The 11,665-nt window shown below is 32.6% G+C and overlaps 1 protein-coding gene across 1 annotated transcript; it reads right to left on the bottom strand.

Annotated features, from left to right (window-relative positions):
• Positions 1-739: 739 nt before the first annotated feature.
• On the bottom strand, positions 740-1,042 carry LOC131054409 (uncharacterized). The gene has a single exon (XM_057988923.1). It carries the CDS (start codon positions 1,040-1,042, stop codon positions 740-742), a length of 303 nt encoding a protein of 100 aa, XP_057844906.1.
• Between the last annotated feature and the right edge of the window lie 10,623 nt (positions 1,043-11,665).

Genomic DNA, 11,665 nt, shown 5'->3' with positions numbered 1-11,665 from the left:
TAGTTCTTTTACAATATTGACTTTGTTACAATATTTTTTTCATTTCTTCACTTTGTATGATATTTGGATGCTTTCTTTCTATGTTAGGTTTATCCACATCTTACATTTTTTATCTTATTTTTTACTACGTATTTTGAAATATATTTAATATTATTATTTTTTATTTTACTTTTTCATTTTCACTTCTCATTATATGTTGTAGCATGTCTCCCTTCTCTAGTTAAATTTGGGACAAAATTACAATCATATGACAATTTTTCTCATCAAATAATAGATCACTGAATATAATTAGAAATATTTATAAAAAAAATAACTACACAATTATTACCAAAAACCTTCACAATCATTTACATAAAATATAAAAATATAATATCTATTAGAAAAATTGAAAAAATCAGAACATTTATATTTCTAATTATATAAAAGTAAAAATTATGAAGATAATGACATGGTTTAGTATCAAACTAAAATTCTATAACAGTAAAAAAGCAACCCAAATAACTAGCTTATCTATCTCAAGCCTATTATCTCTATTAAATATTCAATAAATTGATTTCACAAAATTACTTGGAATTTTTCGACCATTTCATATTTAACATTTTTGCACCAAATACATTTTAATAACTTTAAAACTGAAGTAGGGTGCAACTGAACAATTGTGACCGAAACCAGCTTTATTATATAATTCATAGCATATATTTGCTACTTCTGCTGTCGATCTAGATGAAACTAGAACCCCTTAATTCTCAGGTCCATGGCCATGGCCAGGAGGACCGTGCCCACCTCTCCCACCACCATGCCCACCACCACCATACCCACCGTGCCCTCCACCACCATGTCCTCCACCGCCATACCCACCGTGTCCACCGCCACCATGACCTCCACCACCATACCCTCCACTACCATGACCTCCACCACCATACCCACCACCACCGTGCCCACCATTATAATACTTCTCTTCCGCCACCGCACCGTCAATCAGGGTCGATACAAATATGAGGCCCAGCAAAATATAGCATATCATCTTCGTAGGAGACGCCATTACTAACTCCCAAACATGCACAGATAAACAACTAGGTTTGAGAAGCTCTAGAATGGCGTTTCATATTTATAGGCTTTCAACACGCCAGTGTATCACTCAAATGATCTACATTACCACCAGGAAAAATAATTGTACATGAGATAGTTGATAATTTTACTAGGAGATATTTTTGTGTGCTTTTATAAAATGTTTGATAAACTATGCCGGTCCCGTGAAACCCTAAGTTTTTGACATTGAAGGAAATTTGATATTATCCTCATCAACTGTTTATACTTGGTTTTTCGAACAGCTTATTTTACCATCAAAGCCTACGCGGGGTTCTCTGCACCACATTGACAAATCCTCGGTAAAACTGATATAGCCATTGCTTAGAACAAATGCATAAGAGATTAGATTCTCACGTGGCCATTGTGGCGAACTGGATATGTATCACGTCCCCATTACCATTAATAGAAAGAAACAAATGTAGTTGTATTCATTCACTAACGACATGGAGTTAGAAGTATCATTAAAATGTTGCATTGAGATAAGAGGATGGATGATGATTAGATTTTCTAAATAGTTAGTTATTGGGACTTGCAACATTGTGTTAATTATGATGTCAAAGATAGCATAGTTATATGATATAGTGAGAGCTTTTGAAACATGTTTTGGTGATTTTTCTTACCTTCTTGGCTTGGAGATCTTGGTTCTACATGTTTTCTAGAGCTGTTGATTTGTAGTTGTGTGCATGGACCATGGATGATCTTCATTTGGGAGATGGTTATCATGATGCCATGGAGAGATTGATATGACAATTCAATGGGATCTTGAACAATGATGTGGATTCAACACATAGTGATGGTTGATCTTCTATAATGGTAGTTGGTATCAAGGAGGAGTTATTGGATAATATTTCATGTAGTGGAAATTCTTTTAAAAAATGGTTTATTGTTATAACATGCTTATCTTCATGTGATGGGAGATGTTGACATATTTGTTGGTCATGGAGGACTCTTGGAGTTCTTGGCTGAGGTGTTAATCTATAACTTTTTTATTTTTGACAAGTGATCCTTAATTAAGAGTACAATTTTAAAATTATTTCTTATCTTCCTCTAGATATTGATTAGAGTGTTGGCATAATATAGATGGGCTTAGGAGCATATGATAATATTTTGCGGAGATATTAGATCATAATATCATGATATGTTCTCTACTCAAAGGTTCTGGCCTTGGAAATGATCTAGATAGTTCTCTTAGTATCAAGTACATTGGTAATTTTCTTGAAAGCTTCATCAAAGTGTTGTTCTCCATTCAAATCTTAGCATGGATTGATCAATTACATGTGCTCATGAATACTTGGAGACTTGGGTGAGGAATTTGTTGAGATGGTTATTCTTTGGAGATTTTAAAAATAATTTCTAGGAGCATTCACATAGATATGGACATGAACTCTTGATGGAGCTATGAAGGAGATTTTTTCTTTAAAGAGAGCCATCATGGCTTGGTGTATCCTCAAGTAGAAATATCTTTTCCTACTCTTGGTCTAATCAATATTTAATAATCTAGTATGTATTTTCTATCCTTATTTTAGATGCATTATTTTTTATTAATTATCTTCTCATGGATTTCGATATTGATCTATAGGTTTATAGTTAGAAAGGACTCATTTAAGCAGTGTTTGGCAATTTTGTTTCCTTGTTTGGATTGATTGTCATTGCATTGAGCTCTCTTTTCAAGAGTGCATATGTGAAGCATTAGATGGGATGTGCGGATAATGCTTGGATACATTGAGGATGCAATGAAGGAGCTTGATATTTAAAAAGCATTTAAGAAAAAATTGAAAATATTTTTTAATATATTCATTTCTAAATAATATAGGTGTGAATGTTTTTTTTTTTAAATTCCTCTTGGGGATTTTTAAATGGTGTATCGTGTTTTATCATTTGATATATCTTTGATCTTTACATATGGTCATTATGTAATTTTTTTATATCTCACATTCAAATCCATACTAATGGGAACTATCATTGGAGAAAATAACAAATGAGATCAAGAAAACGTTCCTTGGTGAGAATCTCATCACAAATGTTTATAAGCTTAGCAAAGAGGTTTTTCCCCTTGTATTTATTTTTTTAATGGCTCTTAGTGGATGATAAACTCTCATGGCCTTAAGAGACCTTATCTCAACCATTAATCCAATAAAGCCAATATTTGTTAGGGAAACATGATTAGAGTGGGCATATATAACCTATTTTGTTGTGAAGAACAACTATATAAAGATAATATTCTATGCCAAATGTATGAGGTCCCAAATTTGTAGTGGATTAAAATATATTTGAGATGGTATCATTTTAAGAGAAATGGTAGAAATGGAGATAAATTAAAAAAATTGAATGTGAGATGACTTGCCTTTGTTAGATAGTTTAAATATCTAGAAGACAACTGAGAGGAGGGGGTGAATCAGTTGTCACCAGATTACCAGAACCTTAGGTAATGAAAAGTTTAATACTAGAAGCCAAAAGATCAATACCAGAATGCATAAACCAATAACTGAAATAGCAGATATACCAATTAAGCATAAAAATCAATTAGAGAATAAATACCATCCACATGACACCAAGATTTGTAAGTAGAAAACCCAGTAAAGAGAAAAACCACGGTGGGAAGCCTACCCACAACCAGATAATATTTTTCGAGTAAGTATGTGAATACAAATGAGGGGCCTACACTTGTAGGAAGGCTAATAGCCTAGAGCACATTGCTCATTACAAAAGGAATATCACTAACTACATAAAAATCCAGACTACAATCCAAAATAATGAATGAACTGCAATGATAGCATCTCCTATGATCGAGTACAGTTCTGGTTAAGCTCAATATCGGAGGACTAAATCCTCTTACATAAACCCAAATCAATCACTAATGATCGACCAAATCCTTTGCATGAATGATTATTACATTATTCACTCCTTACATATCCATACTCGTCTTCTATATGAACTGCAATGAGATCTTACACCATATATATACAAACCCTAGACCATAAATAATCAAGTCGGCCACTAGACAATAAATAAATTACATAATTATAAAACATGTTAGCTTGAGACCAAACAAATAATATCCAACCCATAAGACATCCCAAAAACACATTAAGAAGTCCAATCAACATGTTACATTAAGTTGGTCCATAACCTAACTAAACCGAGACCCAATTTAGGTCCACACATGGTAAAGCAATGATCCCAATCAACTAAGTCTCAAACACGATCACCATCAGCATCTTGAATCTCTACTAGAATCTACACCAACGCCACTTGTGCATAACATCAAAGATCTTAAAAAAAGCTTTGTCAGTGAAACCCTCACCGGAACAACAAACAAGCTTACCAGCATATAAGATAGTGTCTGATCACCAAATAAAAACCAACTGACTGAACATGAATATGAGTAGCATGAATAGTAGATCTAAGCCAATTCCATAAGATAAAACATACCAGAGTAGACCACTAGAAACCAAACAACCTACCGAGACCAGAAGGATACCGCTAGAGCAACCAGAACAACTAGTGTTGACATCAATGACAAAACATCAATGCAACACATAATCAATTTCTCCAAATGGCCAACAACCTTGTGAGTAAACAATGAAATGTGTTTAAGAAAGAGATTGTTCATGGTATTATATATTATAATTTATCAGTCAATACATTACCATATGTATTAGAAAGTTTTATAAGAGGATAACACTTGGAAAGGGCTCCATTGACAAAGAATAACAACTAAAAAAGTAAAATAGTGATTGATTAAATTATATTGCTCAATCAAGAAACTTAAGAAACCTATTGATTCTATATTTAAGGTTATTCCATATGTAACACATCATATAATTATAATAACAATAAATATTGAGATGATAAAAAACCACATTTTTATGCATAAAGTACCATGTCTCTCTTATTCAAGCTATCTAATGCAAATGTGGTACCCCACATTTATATCAAGTAATCTTGATAATATTTTAAATCATGGCAAAATATCCAAGTTATGTATAAAGATAATAATTCATGATCTATATGTATAGGGAAAATCTCTCATCAATATTACTTAAGGTGCTAACATTCACAACTTAGGTGTAATGATTATTAATCCTATAAAGGTTTATTAATACTTGAGTTCTAGAGTCACATTATTGATCAACAATCTGATGCCACATAAAATATAGAAAGATAACAATACCAACATATAGAATGGTGACAACAACAATATTGACAAACAATGAGTGAGAGAGAGAGAGAGAGAGAGAGAGAGAGAGAGAGAGAGAGAGAGAGAGAGAACTTGGTTCCAGGGTTTTGAGTGGAGGAGTTGCAAGGAAGGAGGGGGAGGATGAAGGGGATTTAGAGGATGATGGTGATGGTGTGCTCTATATTTTGTGCAAATATGGGCTTGTTTTTTCTCTATGTAGAAAATAATATGATATTGCTTCATGAAATTGTTGGCTTGAAGAGGGCTCATAGCAGCTTCACACAATGAAGGCATGATGTTGCCTCTCATCATAGATGACATGCTACCTATTATTATTTTTGTGAGTGGAGGTCTTGCTAGATTTTTGTGCCTAGAAGGAGTTGTTGTTGGTGATGTTGTGTATGGGTGTGATGGTTGTGTTCCTTTTGTAGAGGATTCGTTGGTGTGTTTCCTTCACTTTGTAGACCTTGGGTTTTCCCTATTTGAGGTTTGTTTCTAGCAACTATTTTTAAGCTAGTTTGGGAATCTAAGAGCTCTTCTATAGTCTTTCTCCCTTATTGCAGCAATTTTTTGCAGTCTTCTATTCTTGTAGCCTTGTTTTAGGCTTTTCCTTCTTTGGAGGAGTTTATATTTTAGTGTTTTACTACTCTATGGTGAGTGTATTTTTAGTTCAGTTGTTAGTGGAGCTCCATTTTGGGCTTTCCTTTTGTTGGGTGGAAGAATACCTTTTTCTATGATGGTGGATCAAGGAAAGTTAAATTGTTTTCTTCGTGGGTGGTTCTTTCATGATCTTGTTCTCTTCCCTTTATTTTATCCTAGCTTAGATTCCTCTGGCTTGTCTTTGGTTGTTATTGTTGGTGGAGCCTCAACCATTTTTGGTTCCAATCTCTACTCTTTGGCTTGTGTTTGTTACCTTAATGGTTGTTGGAGCATGGATGCTTTTGGTTGTTATGTTGGGTGGGGAAGAGATTGAGGTATTTTGTATTGGTAGGTGGAGCTTTGAGGAACTTGATTTGTTTCCTTCAATAGTTCCTAGCTTGGGTTCTTCTATCCCAATTTTGGTTATTTTAGTACACTCTACTTTTGGGTTCATAGTTGTCTCATGTGTCATGATGGATCTTGTTGAATAGATGTTGATTATTGTGATGTTGGGTGGGAAATGTTTTATAGTTTTTAATGTTGGTAGGAGGAGCTTTGATGAACCTACTCCATTTCCTTTCTTAGCTCCAACCAAGGGTTCTTTTGTCTTTGCTTTGGCTCTCTTGTGACTTGTTTTCGTGGGGTTTCTTGTAGCTATTAAGTTTTAAGGACCTGTTTCATTATGTAATTTTTGGCTAGGGGTTTTTTCTGATAAGGGGTTTTTTCTCCTTTGTTGTGTTTTTTCTTTATCCTGTCTAGTTTACATTCCTCTATTGCTCCTATTGAGGTGGAGTGGGAGGTGATAGGTTATGTTTTCTTTGTATTCTTCTTGTACATTTTTTGCAAGAGTTTCCTATTTAGGTGGAGCTATCTTCTATTAAGGTGGAGACTTGGTTTGTAGGAGATGGTGGAAGATTCTGTAAGGGGGCTATTGCTGCCCTTCCTTTGGACAAAACTATTCCTCTGATCCTATTGAGGTGGATGTCTAGGGTATTTTTTATTGATTCTCATGTTAAGGACTTCAAGGATGGTAATATTTTCTTAGACTGACATCGTAAAGTCATGGGTTCCGTTTTTAAACTCATTAGTGTGATTTGTTGGCTTGGGCTTGTTATTGTCTCAACATGGTGTCTCTACTTTAATTTCTTATGTTTTGTATTTGGAGGCTGCATGTAGATTGTGTTTCAGCTATTACAATAATTTTGAAGGTTATCAGAGCATTTTCAAAATTCATGGTTTTTGTTTTTGTGATTTGATCTTGTTGGTGGCTTCAACCATGTGCTTTTATAGACTATTTTTAGATGTTTTTATCTTTTTGATCTATTTTTGTTGGGCCACTATTTTCCTTTTCTTATCTTTTGGTAGGGTTTTGTGAGTGGGTTCTAGATCGTCACAAAATATGCTTGTAAATGGTTTTAAGGAACCTTCAAAACTTGTTTTGCCTAATAAAATACATGAGCTACTTTAGGATTGATGTACAAAGAATGGGTAGAAGGCCAAATAATGAATTATTTTATATTAAAAAGAAAAACTCTTGTAACAAAGAATATCAATCCCTATAAAATGTTGATAACAATCACAAATAGAATATTTATTTTGGTTATCCATCGAACCTTGAACATTCTAGGAAGAATTATTCATAAAAAAGTGTTGATAGTAATCTCCCTATTATCTAAAGCATCTAGAGTTGAGTAACTATTACGAAAAAACAATTCCTTTAGATGAAAAGTGCATTTTTTAATGGAATGCTAGATAGAACCCATTTATTTTGCACACAATATTCTTATTCTATCAATATTATTGGGTTGTGGGATCTCTATTATGTATTTGGGGTAAGTATGTATCTCTAGTAATGGTGGATTTTTAAGATGCAATAATTAACTCTTCTAGTGATGCTTGAGATAATTTTGCCTCACCAAATGGATCCTTGGGATGGGAATAAACTGATTTCCTTATGTCTAGTGATTTTAAAACTATACTTTAATCTTTTAAGGATTAATTGTTAAAACCTAAGGATGGCTTAGATGTAGTGTTGTTATTTCAAGGGTTTTTGGGTTTGCAACTCACCGGCATAGATCAACTTTCTTCAATATTTTAGGGAAGTAGAGGCATAGAAGTGGATTTATAGATATGATTAGAATGGGGAGATTCCAAAGATCATTCCTGAAATAAATTAAAGCATTGACATGGATAGTAAGTATTGGGAAAAGTTAATAAAGAAAAAATTAATTATATTTTTTATATATCTAATTTTAATGTGTACTATCTCCATTAAATCCATAGAGAGACACTTCTACATGAAAATTATTCTTGGGTCAATTAAAGAAAACTTATTTGGGCCAATGCACACAACAAAGCCTAAATAGGTAGGTATTTGTAACAAAATTCCAACATGGCAAGGGTAAAAATAAAAATTCCATCAAGACAAGGATACATAGAGCTCTCTCATTAGAGATGATGAGATCCCTTCAAAGGCGAGAAACAAGCAAAGGAAAGAGGACTTTAAATTAAGAATAATGCTCAAGAATGGATTTAGCATGGTTGAATCAAGTAAAATGAAAAAAGAAGGTAAAAATGGTAAGATTTTACATGAAATCAAGGTGAATCACATGTGTTACCTACACCTTGGTAACTCAATTCTTCAACATGCTTTCAAGGGAATCTCTTCACATAAAATATTTTATTATAGTAAAGTTCTATATTCAACGACATGCATTGTCAAATTTTGTTAATGTAGAGAACCACATCTTGGGGTGTTTCAATAGATATATGTCATGGGACAATTTTAAAACTAACTTTCTAGCTCTCTTAAGTGAGGGTGCCATTGTCATGTATCATCAAACCTTCAATTTTAACAACAATTATGGAGTGACTAAGGTGAGGTTTCTTAAAGAGGTAGACAATACAAGACCAACTCTTACTTCAAAAGAAGCAATATGACATCAAGTGAATGCAAGCCAAAAATCTCAAATAACTCCTTACTCTCCTTGAATTCTTTTTCAAGATCAATATCATTACAATGTTATTATAATTTTTTTGATATTAAAGATAGATCATTGAATATTATTAAAAATATGAATAAAAAATTAATTACATCATTATTACCAAAAGCATAATCATTCTCATAACTTACAAAATTATCATATTTATTATAAATTTTAACATATAACAATATTTTAATTTCTAATCATTTTTAAAAATAAAATTGAAAATATCATTAAGGTGATGGAATTATTCTGCCATTTCATATTAAACATTTTGACATCCAAATCCACCATTCACCCTTGATTTTCGAATACCTTATTTTACCATCAAAAGGCGTACGCGGCGAGCTCTGCACCACATAAGCAAATTGATGGTAAAATTGATACAAGCTAATCATTGTTGAGAACAAAAGAGATTAGATTCCCACGTGATTCTTGACTCTGCAAATGTCCCGATTGCCATTACTGACAACATTGAAATCTGAATGAATTGTCCACTCCTTGGATGAGGACAAATTGCAGAATACACTACCTACCGACACTAAAATCTGAAGTCTTTATTATCATCCATTCCTTTAGCTCCCATAAATTGCAGATACATTTATATCAAAGTTACCCAATTGACATTGTTTAAAGAATTAATAGTTCAGCAAAAAGTGGAGGACCAGGGCAACCTACCATCCTAGTACCATAAACATTTCTTGGTCTTTTGACAGTGGATCAAGTGTGTCTCCCTAATCCAAAAATGATCCCACTCGTCTGCCTTAGAGTTACAAGCCCAAGATGACCTATCATCCTAGTCTCGACAATTTAGCTCAAAATTTTAGAAAAAGTTTTGATCTTATTCTTTTGCTCAGATCCCTATGCATGGCTTTGTTTAATATCTTTAGTAGTCTATTATTATTGTTTAACATCAATTGTCCTTTTTTTTACCCTAACTTCATAGATTACATCCAAATTTTAACTCAAAATGGAGAGAAAAAAAATTGGTAAATCTAATTAGTGATTAAGCCCTTTTACTAATTAAATTGTGGCTAGATAGGTATTGAATTTACCCTCCTATTGAAGGGAAACCTACTATCTCGATCTTAAAACTTCTACCCAAGCTTCTGATAGTGGATCCATTGCATCTAATTGTATAGAAAATATCCCACTCACCTATCTCAAAGTTATAGAACTTGTGTAAAATACCATCCCAGTCCCAACAATTCAATAATAAGTTTTGATCTTATTCTTCTACATAGATCCCTATCTATGGCTCTATTTGACATCTATAGTAGTTTTTTATTAATGTTTCACTTCAATTGTCCATTGTTTTATCTTAGCTTCACAATTTACATCCAAATTTCTACTCAAAAGTGGGAGACAAAAAATTATAAATTTACTTAGTGTTTTAGCCCTTTTCCTAATTGAATTGTGGTTGGATCTATTGAATTTACACCTCTTTTTTAATGTAATGGTAACTTAGGTAAGATTAGTGGTTTTATTATTTTAATTACTAAAACCCTAATTTTATCATCATTACAAAAGTGTTCTAAAATGATGCTCGCTAACAAGGGATTAATTGAGAAAGAATAACAACTCAAAAACTGAATGAATGATGTAGTAAATCATATTTCTCTATCAAGCCACTCAAATAGCATCTCAATTCTAGATTTGAGGTTACTTCATCTATACCACACCATATGATTATGTTAGGACGAACATTAAAATCATAAAACAAAATTTATTATTTATAAAAAAACCATGTTTCATTTTTCTATCTATCAAATGCATTGATGTAATGCCCGAAATTTATCAAAAGTCATCTTAATCATATTAAAATCATGACAAAAACCTAATTTTGTAGAAAAAAATTTATCTGTGATTTCTCAAAAACATTATTGGAGGCATCAACTATAATAGATTAGAAGGAATGGTTATTACTATTATAAACAAACCACGATGTTGGTTGGTAGGGTAACAATATTTATCAACTAAGTGTAATGACACATATAATAGAGAAAAGTGAAAACATCACCATTACATACTTTAACATTACTACACAAAATATCTAGAAGGAAAAGTAATGCATCATGCTATATAAAGAAAAAATTTAAACTCTTGAAATAAAAATATGCAACCATAGAAAATATTGATGAGGGTAAAAAATAGAACAATTGTGCGGGTGGTCATTCAAACCTAAAATATTTTAGGAAATAGAAAATTTTATGAATAATTATTGAGTAACATCTCCATAATATCTAATTCATCTAGATTTTAGTAACTATTCTATAAAAAATGTTTCCTTGAAATTGAAGGTGAGTATTTTTGAGGAAAAGCTATGGAGACTATGTAATTAGGGTGAGGAAGTGTTTTAAGTTAGGGTGGATTTTAGAGATAATAAAATTGAGTTATCAAATGACGATTGACATAATTTTTTCCTCATCAAATGTATCCCCATGAGGAGAGTCAACAAATATCCTTATGTTAAATTTAAAGGAGAATAAAGAGCTCCTCATGAGGAATATTTTAGAGCTAATATATTATTATAGGTATTCATTCAAGAACATATCTCTTACTATCCATGTATTTTAGCAAGAGATTAAATGAAGCAAAGAGGAATGGTTGAGAAGTGATGCAAATGTTCTCAACCCAAGGTAGCCTCCCACAACAAGTTTAAAAAAGACCTAAATATTTGTTTGAGCTTCACAATTGTCCTCATTAGGTTGAAGATGATGTTGGTTCCTTTATCTTGGCTAAAAGAGTTTCTTTCAAACACACTCTAGATATT

The sequence above is a fragment of the Cryptomeria japonica genome, chromosome 3 (genome assembly GCF_030272615.1).
Source record: "Cryptomeria japonica chromosome 3, Sugi_1.0, whole genome shotgun sequence".
NCBI classification, from domain to species: domain Eukaryota; kingdom Viridiplantae; phylum Streptophyta; class Pinopsida; order Cupressales; family Cupressaceae; genus Cryptomeria; species Cryptomeria japonica.
Note: the sequence above shows the minus strand (reverse complement) of the source record. Positions and strands in the feature narration are given on the sequence as shown.